Source organism: Lissotriton vulgaris, unplaced genomic scaffold (assembly GCF_964263255.1).
Source record: "Lissotriton vulgaris unplaced genomic scaffold, aLisVul1.2 SCAFFOLD_271, whole genome shotgun sequence".
NCBI classification, from domain to species: domain Eukaryota; kingdom Metazoa; phylum Chordata; class Amphibia; order Caudata; family Salamandridae; genus Lissotriton; species Lissotriton vulgaris.
In genome coordinates, this window is record NW_028242776.1 from 1191205 (window position 1) to 1208764 (window position 17560).

The 17560-nt window shown below is 42.6% G+C and overlaps 1 protein-coding gene across 2 annotated transcripts in view; it reads left to right on the forward strand.

Moving 5' to 3' along the window:
* Nucleotides 1-217: 217 nt before the first annotated feature.
* LOC147668848 (ciliary microtubule inner protein 1-like) overlaps nt 218-17560 on the forward strand; it is a 108576-nt gene continuing 91233 nt past the window's right edge. Inside the window, exon 1 of one of the 2 annotated variants that reach the window (XM_086948401.1) lies at nt 218-409. In XM_086948401.1, the coding sequence (XP_086804527.1) occupies nt 333-409 (77 nt within the window). In that variant the 5' untranslated portion in view covers nt 218-332. The remainder of the gene's footprint in view (nt 410-17560) is intronic. The other variant, XM_086948400.1, reaches the window with a different exon arrangement.

Sequence of the window (17560 nt, forward strand, 5' to 3'; positions counted from 1 at the left end):
TAAAAAGCAGATTTCCATAACATAGAACTTTCTTTTTAAAATGTATTCTATTTGTTACTGCTCCGATTTAAAAAAAAAAACTAAAAACCTTTGAATACTTATTATAAGTGAAACGGAAATTCTTCGACCGGTCGCTTACAAACGAACCCGCGCGGTCTAGTCATTAATGGCTTGGCTGTGGAGCATTCAAATTTGCTTTCCCCGTGAGCGACAGTGCGTCACTACGTGCCGACGCTTGTTTCCTCGGTAACGAAAACAATTTCTAACTCGCGCGAGTCGCGTTTTGAGACCTTGGGCAGAAAGTGCTGAAACCCCCGGGAGACCAGACGAGAATGACAACACCCAGAGCTGCCCCACCTGGACCCAATAGTAGCAAGCATTGTAACTTCGTGGCGCAGGACCAAATTTGGTATTTCGAGCTCTAAAAAAATATATATTTTTTTTATCTTTCAAAATATTATAGACCATACTTTATATTAGAAATTTTCCGGGCAATAGTGTTGAACATTATTTTTAAATGTGGTTTACATTTGAAATATGCACATGTAGATTAAAGTAATTTACTAATAATGTCGCTTGTCAACCACAAAAAAACAGCGTTTAATTAAGACAGCCAGTGTTTTAAACTTTTTATGCTAAATGATCGCAAGGCAAAAGATTTTAAATGTCACTGAGTTGTTAAATGTTGTTTTTATTTGCTAAATATCTAAACTTTGTAATAAGAATCGATTAAAGAATGTATTACATATTTGTAAAATATTAACCACGCCTCTATTTTAATTGCGGTCCCCCAAGTTTGTATTTTTTTTCGCAAAATTTTAAGTTTGTTCCGCATGATGAAAGTGTTATTTCTAAACTACATATTTCTTAATTATATTCTTTCAAAATCTGCCTTATGGGAGGACGAACCTGTTGGCAAGTTTGTACTTCATGTTTAAAATTCACAGACACAAATGAATTCATAATGTACAGTTTTAAAAATACAAACACACACAGGCTGCCCGGTTCAGTTTAATTGCTGCTGCACGGCCATCTGTATCGCCAGCAGACAGTTATTTTGACAAATGTTACTGTTAGTGATAATTATATTAACAATAATGCTTCCAATGGGTATCACACATGTATTAATCGTTGAATGCTATACTTTTGATTTCATGTGTTAAAAAAAATAAAGTTAACTTCTCTAGCTGCATCCTGGAGTGCCTTATTCAAGATCTCCCACATAGGATATACAACACCCAACACCCAACAACCTTCAAACCACATTTCCGAAATGATGCCAGGTGACTGGTGAAAACTGGATCACCTCTTGGCAGCATTAGGTGTATGGAGTGCTATACAAATGCCTCAATACGTTACATAACCTTTGTGATCACACCGCACATAAGAATCTGGTGGACCCTGCTGCTGCATCTCATCATTGTCCATTGTCCCCTCTTCTGCATTTCTCAGACGGACCTCAAAAACACTTTTGCTTGAGAGAAAACCTCAAGATTGACGGGCCGACAGCTGCTCATTACACCATTGGTTGTGCACCTCCAGCCAAGCAACATGTCGCCATTTTATTTTCACTATTGTCATCTTGAGTTTACTAATTTACCTTTCATCTATTGTTTGGATGTTCAGTCCTCTGTCTGTTTTAATTTGTGTGGCAACATGGTCTGTACTGACTGCTAAACTCACATAATCTGTTCGCCCGACTGCAACTAAATACCCTTATTTTATCCTATGCTATTTTGAACCCTGCTTTGACCTTCATCTGCTTATATATATTTCTTGTGTGTGTTTATATATAGTGTATATATGCACATGTGCCTTGTAAGTCATTGTCCCTCCCCACTATTAGCAATAGTAATAAATAGCATATTACTCTCTGCGCTTGCGCATCCATGGCTTAACGAAAACACACCAAACCATTAAAAGGCATGGCACTGCAGTTCTTTGTTATCCCTGTGCGTACTGGCATGACATCTACTTTAACCATACTAATCCCTTTTCTATATTTCATGTCTGACTATGTATCGTGCTGGTTTTTTTCTGCTTGATCTTCTGTACATTACTCTTGCACTCTCTTGATGATAGATCCTGCTAGATTCTCTACAGCCCCTCCCTCCCCACAAAAATGAAGAGACACAGGAGGCAAAGGTGCAAATTGCTAAAAAGAAGCAGGAGACATTTTGAAATCATACCACTCTTGCACTTTCAGTTTTTTTTCATTCTAAAGCTTTGTTTGGAACAAATCAGGACAGACAGATACAATATATCAACTAATTAAAGGAGGAAAAGAAAATTAAAGAACCACACAACCTTAAATGAATGATTATCAAAACATTACTTAAAACTAGGGAGTATGGCAAGATATAGGCAAAGATCAGTAGTTACGGTTTCTTGGTGTATATACTACATTGTGGCGCTTGCGGTCAAATCTTGCTTGTTTTATCTTAAACCATGTTCTCTCTCTGTTTACTCCTGTCCAGAAGGTCACAGTTCTCAATGCATGTATTTAATCATGCTTACATTACACCAATGCCATCTACTTGGGCTCGCCTGTACAGCCTATTAGAAAACTTTGAAGCCAGTTTAGCCTGTGGTGGCTATTGCAGTTCTCATATCTCTCCGATTTTGGCCCAACTTTGCTTCTTTCTGGTGAAAGAAAGACTCCTGTTTAACCACATTTATTTGATCCATAGGGCAGACTGCTCAACTAGTAGTTCACCCATATGTTCCGTTTAACTCAGTATCGCTCTTCTCACAATTTGTGGTCAGCTTTCACTGCAGTCTGCAGGTCCCTAAGTTACTCAGCAAGACAATTGGTGGGCACTTCTTTTCTGCCATGGCTGCCCAGAGTTGGAACTTGCTTCCAGATTCTCTTAGAGATGAACTAGATGTTTTTCAAATTCAAGAAACGTCCTAAGGCCTGGCTATTTCCTCAATCGAAAGGTGGTCGATTTATTTAATGGATTATGAGGTTTTTTATGACCTGTTTCAGCGCCAGGATACCCCAGTGTGGGGGAACATTTGCACTTTATAATAAAAAATATAAACAGTGTACTTTTTCCATATCCATATGGTAATCTAACATGACTTTGTAGAATCAGGACAGAACGTGGTAATTCGTTTACCACATACATGGCTAAAAGTATGTATAAATAGCATGTATAAAGAACTTACAAGCTGTGAAGATCTGTCTGTAGCTGGACAAGCCATCTGTATTGATGTGATCACAACTGTGATAAAGAGAAATGTACAAAAACACACATATCCATCACCATTGCTTGACCATCCAGTGGGGCAAATCTAGTCATATGACGGGAATGTTCGATACTGTATCTGATCCTGTATTATGTAACTGCTCATGAGAGACTGGAATACAAGAAAAAGCCTGGAACTAAGCCCTTTACAGAGCAGGTGTAATCTGTTTCCACCCCCATTAGTGTCCTCCTTTAAATCTTTAAGTTACAGGATGCCACTGGGCTTCCCACTTAGCCCTGCTCTATTTGTTATGTATCTCACTCCCTTTGCTGCACTCCTCCAGAATGAGCTGAAGTCCTTTAACTATGCTTGAGGAAGAGGGAAGCAATCATTTTTGCACTCTTATTCCGTGGTCGCCATAATGGTGGCCCTCTAAGCTAGGAATCCATCACACTTGGCATGTAATCATGGAATCCTCTTTGACAGTAAGCATTCTTTTCAGCCTAACATCAACATGTTTTTCTTCTGCTTAAAGTTTTGGGAGAGTCTCCCATTCCTGCCTTCCATTTTCAGGAAAACTATTGTCCGAACAATCATTTTGTCAAGCTGGTATTACTGCAATTTCTTGCTCTTGAGGCTCTCTATTTATACTTTGGCTAAAGTCGCGGTTATGTACAATATTGCGTCTTATCTCATTTGGGTCTTAGAAGTCGGACTCATATTTCTTACCTTGTGGTGTCTCTTCATTAACGCGGGCGTTCTATTAGGTGGGCGGGGCTCCGTCGGCCAACGCACTAGCGAGGTAGTGCTCCCGTCTACCAATGGCCAACGGGAGCACGCAAGGGGTTAACAGTCAGTTGTCAAAGGTCCTTTTTATAAGAGCAACTTCTTGGGTCAGTTTACTGTCTATCATACAGCCTAAGTAATTTATCAGACACAGACTTCATATGAATTCATCTTCCTCTATATTCATTACTAAAAACAGTCCATACGGGAGAACATTCAATTTCATACCTGTCTGCAAAGACCTAGGATATGATTCCCCTTCTCTGTGATTGTCCAAGAACACTTTTTATTTTGAACAAATTCTAAAAACTCTATTTTCTTGTCTCATCTAGATTCTGTTACGTGTCACACTACATAAGCCTCTGATGCCAGTACACCTTGTTTCTTTCATGAGCTTTACTAATACACAACATCATCATCATCATCATCATCATCATCATCTTGAAATCAGTTTTCAAATCATCAAAGCTAATTCAGAATGTCATAACATCACCCATTACTCGATGAGAAAATAGGTTCAAGTCCACTTGGGTTTATGTGCTTTGAAGGAAGCCCACTATTTGATATGCGCAGACATATCATGCCATTTTCTGCAATATCAAATGTTTACATTTGTTAATTTAAAAAAAAATAATGTCTTTTATTTAAAATCATGAAATATGTCAGTGTGGCTGCATAGGATTTGGGAGTATTAATATAACTATCCTGAATTATGGAGAACTATCCAAAATGCTGAGAGAGCATGCCAAGGGGAGGTTGTTGATAACCACTACTGCTTTCATACCTTTGGTTCCCTTTCTCCCCCAAAAGACCATGACTTAAGTTGTTTCCTAAAATCAAGGATGTCTTTTGAGGTTCTCAAAAGATCAGGCTCAGGATTCCACACTTTCAAAAATAAGACAGAAGATAACAAAATCTTCCTGTGTAATTTGGAGTTGACAGATTATCTGTAAAAGCTGACCAGATTCATGGCACCTTTACATGTCGCATTACCACCTTCAGGCTGGTTGACTACAGTTAAGACTAGAACTCTCCATAAATCCTCATTCTGGCGTTTTAGACAGTTCTTGGTACATCCTTTCCCTACATTAAATGCTTAGCAGTTGTACACAGCCTCAACACTATGCTCTGAATTGATCCAACTCTTCCAGATTCTGGCCATTCACTTTATTCGGGCTCCTGTATTGCTGCGCTTTCCCCTTTCTCTTTTATGCTTGCTCCTCAGTCCTGATGTTCAAAACTGTATGAAATCTCACGTCTTCCTTTTTTGATGCCGACTGAAATGGCTAAATCTCTGCCAATATTTTTTGCTACTCAATCTGCTCTTTGAAACTGGAGGTAACTAAACATACCGTCAGTGAAAAATTAGTGCTCCATGTCAAAATGTACCATAATCCACACAATTGTATATACTAAAGTCCTCATTTTCGACTGTGGTGTGGGCACACTGGTAAACCTGGTCAGCAGGGGCAGAGCCTTTGCTCACCGGGTTGAGGACTTTTGCCAAATTTAGAGATTCCATCCTACTTGTCTTTACAGCAACTGTCACTGGTTGGCTAAAGTGTTTGCCAAGTCGGCATCATGTCCTAATCAAGAGTTTGCTTAGAGGACATGAGAGGGCCCTATAACACATGGATGTAGAGTGGAAGAAACAGAGGAATAAAGTACAAATCAAACACAGAAAGCTGCATACTCCTTACTTTAACATTGGTGTGACCCCGAACGGCTACAAATATTACTTTGGAGCCAACATATTCAATAACCAATCAGATCAAATGAATTCATATACAACAACGTTTATTGTATAATACATGATTTGTTATTTTGCATTTCAAGTAATGCATATATTCATAGTCACGTATCCATGTTTAATTTCCAACAGACATATAATACAAATATAACTAAAATAGACAATCACAGATCTCATTATGAAGTGCCAACCACACCCCACAAACACTAATATCAATTTAACCACACAATCCTGGCTCAGTACTACAACAACATCCATACTCTCAATACATTCGCATATTCATACAAATAAAACATCACATTAAGGAACCTAAGACCCAACTCAGTAAGCAATGCTCGAATCACTATCCTAAACCAAGCACAAACATGCAATGGACTCCTTATCGATTTTAATTCAATCAAAATGTTTTTTCTATTAGTTTCATGGATCCATGGTAATTTTCCTGCTTAATTATACAAATTAAATGGATCTCAAAATAACGATAAATCGCTTTAGGTATCTTCCTTCATTATCTTGTAACTAATTTCAAGCAATTTTTGCTCTTCAGGTTCACCATCAATTAGCGCTGACACGCGTTTCAGTGAGAGCCAAGATGTGGGGAACCACCTTTTTCAGGGCGGAAATAGTAAAATGACGCAAAGCAATAGTGGTAAAGAAATTACAGTATAAAGTAACAAAATGCTTCTACAGAAGGGGCACAAATATTCAAAGACCAAGCCCCCCCATGAGAGAATATCATGTACTCCATACATGTAAGCAGTGCCAAATATGGCCCAAAAATGTAAAAAAGGCCCTCAAAGGTGCCGGATTAGCCACATGTTTGCAGACCGTACCTTGATCTCCAGGAAAACGGAGATGAGTAACTTTATATGATACACAAAGAGGTCTCGCTGCCTCAACCACTGTAAGGCAATGACTCGGAGAACACCGCGATAAATGCTCGACTCGCGTCACGTAACAACGCCGTAACGGGTGGGGGGCGAGGAAACATAAACAGAGAATGACATCCTAAGACTCGGCCTCAGTCTCAAACACAATGCAAGTTGGGGCAATAAGAAAACATAGAATGGACAATAGACTCTTACAATAGGTTTTTTACAAAAACGTGTCCTGTTGGGAAGACAGCTAAGCTGGATTTAAACCCTAACACTTATAATGGAAGTGATCTATATTGTAACCAAAGGCCCATAAAAAACAGATGAACTACAACATTCAATAAGCAAGAAATGCCATTCACACTATTGGAACCCGTAAAAATAGAGTATAGAAAGAATGACTACAGAGGGCTGATATTTCAAAAGTGGGATGTGCTGGAGGCACCTTCTCCCAGGTCATGAGACATCTCAGGGATGGGTAGTGATAGGCGTACAAGAGAAACATCCGACCCAATCACTGCAAAGGCGGTTACTGAATGGCATTCTCCCACAGGATCATCTTATTCAAGCTCCTTGTGTGCGTATTCAATTTAAAAATCCAGTACACTTCTCTCTTTTTGCATAACACATTCTCATCCTTTCGTTTTCTGGATTTAATCTTCTAAAAAATGATCCATGTCAGATCCTCTCTGTATGACCAAATTGAATCCAGTGTTGGACTAAAGGAGCCACGTTCTTGCAGTTACGAATGGCAGATTTGTGCTCACTGTAACACACTCTAAACTCTTGACCTGTCTCTCCTATGTATCCCAGACCACATGTGCATAAAATTAGGTATATCACATTGGAAGATCTACAATTTGTCATTTTATTCAAGTTGATTCTTTTTTGTCCAACAGTAATGTTGTCAGCAACAATCATTCCTTCACATGCATGAGTGATTCATAGCATGACCCACATGTGTGATTCCTTTTAATAGGATTCTCTCCTTTAATATAATATTTCTGAATGAAGTAATGTTCACTGTGCATTATAGATTTGCCTAAGATATTTCTCAAGTTGCGGTTCTCTCTGAATACGAAAGTTGGTTTAGATAACATCACTGCGGTACTGAGGTATTGATGTTGAGTAGGTGTCATTGGGAGTTGTCTCTCTGTCTCTCTGTCTCTCTGTCTCTCTGTCTCTCTGTCTCTATCTCCATCACCAGGGCTCTGTTCTGTCTGGCGGGTATTATACGCGGGTGCAAATTACCCTCTTTCTTTTACTAGTTTGTGCACTCAGTCCATTTTGCTGTCCTTGCATGTTATTTTCTCACCACAATGGACACATTCTGCCACTGACAGTGACCACAGGATGTGCTAGACTGAATGTGCACCCATGCTTGTCCTGCGATCTCAGCAGGCAGCAGTGGAGGCGGCCACTCTTGAGTGTGTCCAGGTATACAGAGCTCTGTCATCATCACAGGTCTCGGGCTTGCGACAACACCGCTTCGGGTCTTTGCGTTAAATGTTGCTTGGGCTGTTAGGCCATTGGTCACAAGGCCACCTGAATACAGTCTTCTGAGGGTGGCAGTAACCTGCTACAGCACAATTCACTGATGTAGCAGTATAGATTACCAGGGTACAGTTTGTGGTCACAGCAGCATGGAACCACTTGCCTGGAAAGGCTGCACTCACTTTCCTTAGAGCAAGCAGATTGCTTCCTTAAGTTCTCCTGTGTGGAAGGATCCTCAAACGTCTGGTGCCAAGCTGCTTCTGGTTCCCACTGGACAACCACACCTCCTGCTGGGCTGGCAGGCTCCTTTCCTCTGTTAGCAGACAGTTTGGCTTCTAGGCAATTCAGGACAGGGTAACAGCTTTTTCTTTCTGGGTTAGATTCTAGGTGATGTCCTCTCACATCTGGGAAGCTGTTGTTGGGTAAGCCCCAGCTCTCGTTGCACTGCAATCCTTTGAGTACTCTTAGGACCACTTCCTTCCTTGGTCAAAGAGAACATGGAACTTTAATAACAAGTGTGTTAGAGCACCCACTTTTATACAATGAAAGACAATGGGATGTGGATTCTCTGTCTGTATTTTCTGGTTCACTCATGCGCACAATGCATGTACCACGCAAGCCACATACATGCACATGCATAATATGTACTCTATATGTTAGTGCTACGATCTGGGATAACACAAACAGGACGAATGTTGCTTGAGCGGACCTGTAGTCCTCCCCTTTGATGACACAGTTTGAAAAGGTTTGGTCTCAACTACTCATTTACAAAACACAGTATGCTGCCACCACTGCTTTGCATCCTAAACCCATCAAGGGGATGGTAGTCTAACGTCAGGGAAATAATTGCACGTTTGGTGTGACCCGAAAGGTCCAGAACATGTGCAGGACCTCAGTTTTGTGAAGGGACAGGTAATGCCTTTGCGCACACACACACTGGATTAGCATAATGCTGAGGCCAGTATCAAAAACCAGCATACCATCAACTTGCAGTCGGGCACTGAGTGCATGGGACCACAACTGTACACCATGTAGGGAACATTTCTGTCCCAACAGATGCCATTCCCAGATCAGACTACCCAGAACCTTATTCCACTGTTGGAGAAATTCATTTGTTGAATCAGCAAATCCACCAGGAAAGGCTATCTGTTCTCTATCTGGCTTCGTGATCCACTGTGTGCTTGTAGTGAGATAGACCATCTTCAGAATGTGGGACTTCCACTCTTCATTGCACCCTTCACATGAGTGGTTTGTGATCTGTCTGGACCACAAAATTAATACCTAGCAGATTTGACCAGATCTTTCTCGGCGCCCACACTATTTGCAAGGTGCTTTCTTTTCAGGGGCCTCCAGGTCCTGCTACCTTATTAGTAACAACTAATAAAGGCCAACAGATGCTTCCTCCCTTTGTCATCGAATTGAGATAGCACCACTCCAACTCCCTTGTCTGAAGCATCTGAGTGTACCACGAAGGGGGGAGGGGGTGTTTGAGTGCAGGTACATTGCACAGTGCTCTCTTCAGTTAAAAGATTTCCCAAACGCCCAACTCCTAATCACAATTTTGGGCTGCTTCTCGTATGTGAAAGAGACCACAGGGGTCCCATAGTTAGCTACACAGTAACATTAGTAACGGGTCAATCCTAATAAGGCTCTCAAATGTGCCTGGGTTGTGGGCACCTCCCACTCCAATATTGGTTGAAGCTTTGCATCTAACTGGCAAATCTTCCTGTTACCGACCGAGAGCCAAGGTAGACTACAGTGAACTGCCCCACCTGGCATTTGCTTGCTTTGATGATCTCTTTCATGCTCTGTATACTGACAGATGTCTGTTTAGGGTGCCTCAGGTGTTCTTCCCATCAATTGCTGAACACTGCTGTGCCATCCAGGTATGCAACGGAAACCTCTTCTAGCTCCGATAGAACATGGTTCACCAGGCACCGGAAAGCGCAGATGGAGCATTTTTTAACCCAAAAGGCATTACCTACAAGTACAATAACCCCTCTTGTATAAAGAATGCGGTATCTTCTGGCAGTGGGTGCTAAAACAATCTTTCAGAAGTTGCTGGTCAGATCAGAAATGTTCAAGTATTTTGCAGTGCCGAGCCAGTCCACAACCACATCAGATCTGGGGATTGAACGAGCACCTCTCATAGTGACTCTGTTGAGTACTCTGCAGACCACATAAAAGCGCAAGTCTGTGTTACCTTGTTTGGGCGCCAACATTACCCAAGGACTACGAGATCACTGTCGCTCTCAAATCAAACATCTTGGCCATCTCTGCGCTAATACATTCCTGGACTCTCAGTCTTGCTCTCGGCAGGCAAACTGTCTCCTGTGTTATTCTCATGAATACTGACAGGTGTTAACCATGGAGCCAGTAAGAACAGGTGGAAAAATTATCCCAACATCTTCCTACATCAATTTCTGCTGCTCAGGCATCAGCTCGGGGGTAAGTTGTATCCCTTCAAAAGATTCCACAGATCAATCCCTCCTGCCACTATGAGGTAGGTGAGTAAGAGGCTCACTGTCATCCTCTACTTCCTCTGCCATATCTGTGATGTTTCATGGGTAATTTCTTCAGAGGTAACACTTCGGCAGGTTTACATGAAACTCTGTTCTTGGTTCCTGTGTGGCACCTATGCTCACCAAGTAATTCAGCTGAGATTCTTTCTGCACTACCTTGTATGGACCGCACCATTCATCCTCTAAAGCTCCTAGTATCCAGTCAGAATATATTTCTGGTCATACCATTCTTTCATCAGCTCCTGGCTAGCCTGTTGGGGTTTCTTTGTCTGACCCCTGTATTGCACCATCAACTTCCTGAAACCAATCACCTAGTCTCTCACATCTTTCTAAGGTGATCCAGACGTTCCTTCCCAGCCTTCTGTGATCAAGGTGAGTGGGCTACGCTCTCACTGCCCAAACAGAAGTTTAGAGGGACTGACATCGATTCCCTTCTGTGGAGTCTCCCATTAGGTGAATAAGAGACATGTTATGAAAAAATCTAATTTCCTCCTGAGGTTCTTTGTTAGAGTTTCCATAATGCTAATACAGGTCTTGTTAGAGCCCCTCCACTAACCCATTGATTTGTAGATGGTCAGCAATTCTCCATTGTATGTCACACCAGCTTGCTGCCACATCTTTCTCTCATGTAAAATATTAAATTGGTTCCCCGGTCTACAGTCACAATCCTGGGAAATCGAACCAGATAAAATATCCCTGGAACAGCCTCAGTTGCCACCTATAAAGTAGTGCTCCTTAGGGGTACCGCCAATGGATACTGGGTGGTCTGATAAAACACAACTAAGATATACCTGCTATCTGACAGTGAGTTAGGTTTGGAATGGACCAACAATGTCTATTCCCACCCATTCAAATTAAACACCTACAACTGGCAATGGCACTAACATTGCCTTGGTCTTACCTCCTGACTGTTCACTCAGTTTGCCAGTGAGACAGATTCTGCAAAACCTCTCTGTGTCTCTGCACATACCTGGTTAGTAAAACAGAGAGTGAAGCCTGTCCTGGGTCTTTCCAATGCCCAGTTGCCCTGCTAAGGACACTTTGTGGAGAGTAGCAACAGTACATTTGTGTGCTCTAGTCTCTTGCTAGCACCTGCATTTGGGTGCTTACTGTACAACAACACATCTTCCCAGCTAACATAATGCCTTTCAACCATTTCTTTGCTGACCTGCACCTGAGATTCCTTCTGAAGTCCCAGAGGCATAGGCAGTCAACTTGTACCACTTGGAATTCCTTCTGGGCAGATCTTCCAGCTGGAAATAACCCAATGCAGCTCTAGCAGTGACCCAGACTCCAGCACTTGTCCTCTTCGGGTATTGAATTCTCCTCTCCATCAGTAGCAAGGGTAGTGGATGCTACGGCCACTGCCTTCGCGAAGTCTGCCGGCTTGCTACCTTGTTCTAGTCTCTGCACATCAAGTATGTGGTTCCAATGGTTCCATTCTCCTCCAGAGGCTGACATGCAGCCTGTGCTCTGGTCAGCACTGCTGATGGGGTCTAAGCCATGTAGGCTTATGGTCCAAGTATTAAACCAGAGGAATCAAATTATTGTCCAAGACAAATCCAGCTCCTTGCTTCTCTCTCACCCCTGCATCAACAATGGCTGACTTGGCATTGATTTCTGCCTCAGCTGGGCAATCAGTATTCCATGTCCTCTCCTCTGGCTACTAAGCCTGTGCCATTGTAAACAGTGAGGACCTCCTTGGGTTTCAGGTGCTTTCTCTCAATGATAGTTCTACAAGCTCCTGTATCTTTTAGGGCAGGAACTTTCCTACCATTGACACTAGCTTTTAACGCAAACCCTATTGTGTTTAGGTGTATGTGCCGCACGACATTTGGGTCTGCCACCCAAACGTTATCCAAGCTAAGGTGGGTGTAGCGGGCCCTCTCAGGTCCTCTCATGAACAGTCAACACACTCGCTATCGTGGAAGTAGCAGGCCTTTCACTTGACTGTCTCTCTTGTAATGTCCCTACTTGAGACACCTAAAAACAAATGATCACTCTGGGCTTGGAAGAACCTTCTTCTTCTCCCTTCTCCTTGTGCTATTTCTGACTTGGAACCCAATTTCCTATTTTACTTTTGCCACCCATTGGTACCTTGATTAGTGTCCTGCTTTTATCCTGAGCTTTGCAACCTCTCCATTGAGAGTTCCTGAATCCCTCTTCCCTTGAGCTTCAGCTCCTTGTTTACCCTGTTATCTAACCACTTGACAGCCCACACTGCACGTTTCTCTGCATCCCTTTCTACCAGATCTGAACTGTATTCCTTCAGTGGGGGATACTAGTCCTCTAGTCTCTCTGTCACCATTAACTAGTTAAGGGCATGAAAATCATTGACTTCTATCACTCTTCCTCACTCATTCCAATCACTTAACGCACCATGAATCACAGCCACCATATCTTCGATTACTGTTCTTAAACCTTTGCAGATGCTGAGCTGACTTTGATGCAAAATGTCTAATTAGATCCTTCATCTGCGCATCATTTATTTGCTTAGTTGCAAGCATTCCTCCAAAGAATGCCATACCTTCTGTCGACAAGTGCTTCATGATAAGAGAAATGTTTATCACGTATAAAACAAGGACCCCCTGAGCAATAGATATGTTAACTCTTAGGTCAGGGAAACAAACATTTGAGGTTGTTACTTTTCAAATATAAGAGACATTTTTATGTCATGGGCAAAGTGGGCTCTGGCCCAGGGCCCTAGCCTTTGAGGGGGCAAACCTGATAGAGCCAGCTCTGTTCTGCAGAGAGTCTTGCCCTGAGGACCTTGAATAATTCTTAAACAGATTATTTTCAATACCGTTTTCCTTTAATTTATTTTAACGTGGGTGAAGTATTACAGACGTTTTGCAGAGACATGTTTGTTTTTCCACACCATGCACCATCCATAAAAACGTTTCTTTTATATCAAACTAGGACCTGGGGAGCAGGTACAGTCCACCAGGGCTCCTCACAGTTTAATGTCAGCAGGTCCAGTACACTTCTGATCTTCTGCAGGTCCAGAACTTGTTCTGAAGATGGTTCCATGGGCTGCCACATTTATGCCTGACACCAGTAAGTGTCATAGGGTGACTCCTGGCTCTTCCCTAATCAATAGGGTGATTTAAACACTCCTAGAGCCAGAGCTTTTTGCTTGAGCTTCACTGGGTACCCCGTCGGTTAGTCCTAAAGCTGCAGTATCAGCATAGTAAAAGTAGAAATAAGACTCCGGGAAAATGTTATTCAATGTGATGCTTTATTGACAATGTTGATGGTTAACAGTGCAAAGTTTCACAGTATACTGAACCATATTGAATGTTGGTATTATCCGCATTGACTTCAGTGGTGTTGCAATGCTGGGATATTAAATGTATTGAATATTGACACTGGCCCAATTGATTTCACTTGTGTTTTATTGATGAAGTCTTACATATAAATGCGTTGACTTATGTGGTGACACACTGACAAAGAAGGTAGATCTGCCGTAGAATTAATGCAAAAACTACAGTTGATGGACAGAATGCAGAACAATGTCATACATTCACCCCAGTACAGAGATCTGGGCCTAAATCCATCGTTTTTTTGCACTCCACACCACCCCAGTTCAGACATGGCCATATGCAAATTAGTCTGACCCTGTGCCTCATGGGAACAGTCCAGCCCAAACTGCCAAGCCATGCCTTCCCTGGACCGGAAACAAGCTTCCGAGGACCGGTTTCTGGCATTCCAGCCGTCTTCAGCCCGGCTTGCTTGAATCCAGTGGTGTGGAGTGCATGGGACTCACGTCTGAGCATACCCATCCCACTCGGGGTGACAAATGCAAAAACTACAGTTGATGGACAGAATGCAGAACAATGTCATACATTCACCCCAGTACAAAGGTCTGGGCCTAAATCCATCGTTTTTTTGCACTCCACACCACCCCAGTTCAGTCATGGCCATATGCAAATCAGTCTGACCCTGTGCCTCATGTGAACAGTCCAGCCCGAACTGCCAAGCCATGCCTTCCCTAGACCGGAAACAATTTTCAGAGGACCGGTTTCTAGCATTCCAGCCGTCTTCAGCCCGGCTTGCTTGAATCCAGTGGTGTGGAGTGCATGGGACTCACGTCTGAGCATACCCATCCCACTCGGGGTGACAAATGCAAAAACTACAGTTGATAGACAGAATGCAGAACAATGTCATACATTCACCCCAGTACAGAGATCTGGGCCTAAATCCATCGTTTTTTTGCACTCCACACCACCCCAGTTCAGACATGGCCATATGCAAATTAGTCTGACCCTGTGCCTCATGGGAACAGTCCAGCCCGAACTGCCAAGCCATGCCTTCCCTGGACCGAAAACAAGCTTCCGAGGATCGGTTTCTGGCATTCCAGCCGTCTTCAGCCCGCCTTGCTTGAATCCAGTGGTGTGGAGTGCATGGGACTCACGTTTGAGCATACCCATCCCACTCGGGGTGACAAATGCAAAAACTACAGTTGATGGACAGAATGCAGAACAATGTCATACATTCACTCCAGTACAGAGATCTGGGCCTAAATCCATCGTTTTTTTGCACTCCACACCACCCCAGTTCAGACATGGCCATAGGCAAATTAGTCTGACCCTGTGCCTCATGGGAACAGTCATGCCCGAACTGCCAAGCCATGCCTTCCCTGGACCGGAAACAATTTTCCGAGGACCGGTTTCTGGCATTCCAGCCGTCTTCACCCCGGCTTGCTTGAATCCAGTGGTGTGGATGGCATGGGACTCACGTCTGAGCATACCCATCCCACTCGGGGTGACAAATGCAAAAACTACAGTTGATGGACAAAATGCAGAACAATGTCATACATTCACCCCAGTACAGAGATCTGGGCCTAAATCCATCGTTTTTTTTGCAGTCCACACCACCCCAGTTCAGACATGGCCATATGCAAATCAGTCTGACCCTGTGCCTCATGGGAACAGTCCAGCCCGAACTGCCAAGCCATGCCTTCCCTGGACCGGAAACAAGCTTCCGAGGACCGGTTTCTGGCATTCCAGCCGTCTTCAGCCCGGCTTGTTTGCTTGCTTGAATCCAGTGGTGTGGAGTGCATGGGACTCACGTCTGAGCATACCCATCCCACTCTGGGTGACAAATGCAAAAACTACAGTTGATGGACAGAATGCAGAACAATGTCATACATTCACCCCAGTACAGAGATCTGGGCCTAAATCCATTGTTTATTAATGGCACCCACCTTATAATCTAATATTGCTTCTCATATAGGTGGGGGTAATGTGCTTATAAGGTTCAGGACCCACAAAGTTGTAACATGATATGAGGGTGTCACCATAGGTATTTCCATCTACCTGATTGTATATATTTGTAATTTGTGTGTAGTATTTAGTTGTTTGTGTGTAATAAAAGTACTTTTCCTTTTCATAAAAAAGATGCATTGACTGAACAATGATTTATTGACTGTTGTTGGTACATACCAGCAAGCTAAGTTTACTAGCCCACACCACCTTTCCTGAGTAGGCCTTGGAATCCTGTGCTTCGCTGCTCTGAGAGAAGCAAGTGCTTCAGTAGTGTATTTGGTTACCAGTCAAAAGCCAGTTGTGGACTCATTACTTCTGAAGGACTCGCTTCATTCGCAACTCAAACCCAATTTCTTACAGTGTCTTAACATAGTTTAGAGTTACGCTAACAATATCAAGAAAATGATTCTCAAGATTTGGTGTATTTTAAACATAGGAAACATGGCACTTGACAGATCCATGTTTTAGTTCAAACGCAGGAAGATCTCAAAGACTTACTAGTACACTTTAGACCCAAGGGATGCAACCCTACTTATTCACACCGCTACAATTGGCATTTACCCAGGGTCACAGGCCATTTTCCTTCCAGCTCTTGTGATGTCTGTAAATTTAGTTAGCATGCCAAGCAACTAGACTTGGGACTTTCAATCCCATGTGGACTGAGAAAACTCACAAACTGCAACAGTGAGGGTGTTCAAAATATATATAATTGGATACTACAGTAACTTCAAGCGTAGACGAGCCACAATGTTATCAACTAATAGTTTTTTTGAAAAACTATATCATTGAGACAATACTCATTGTACAATAACTGAACTCCCTTTTTTATCTTCTCCCATATTAGATAAGTCCCTGTTCATTCCTGCAAAAGAACAACACTGAGTGTTTGAGTTGGGGATACACATATTGGGACTCAACAATGAGATTTCTTGGACCTTCCTTGATCCCCAAGATGTGTCCACCAATTCCCGAGGTCACTTAAAAACGAGTACTTTGATACTTCCATGATGAGCTTCATGGATGTAATCCCTAGCACTGAATGATCATGCACTGTACAGTGCCTGTGCCACGATCATATACACACTGTACCCTCGATAGCTGGAGTAATTTAAATGTATTCTCCCCTCCCCCCTTCTGTTTCGAAGCGGCTGCCTAACGTACAATCGGCCTTTTGTGTAATTAATTATTATTTATCGTTTGTTTTCTTTCAACCACTATTTATTTTCCTGTCTGTAGATAGTAATATAATTTCCAACTGGGTGCAATATGATATACTTGCCATTTACGTTAAGTAATGATTTCCAGAACATAACCGTTGGTTGTTGGCACACATCACCAGCAGCACGCCAACTCTACATTTCCTAGCGAGCATTGCGAGGACACATCCTGCCCATTCCAGATATGCGCTGACACCAGCACAGTTTTCCATTTCTGGATTAGTTGTTGAAAAATGTGAACCACCATCTGTACCATATTTCCTCACCCATCATGGACAGCATGGCAGGCTCACATTTTGGGAAGATGTGGTAAGGTGCTACATATAGCGCGTGGCCTGCTCCTTCCTGGTATTAAGGAGAGGAGCTTTTCTTCCTACGTAACCATGCATCATCATACCTCAGCACTGTGATATACACTACTTTGGATATATGATCTTCATTGAACATTATTGTATGA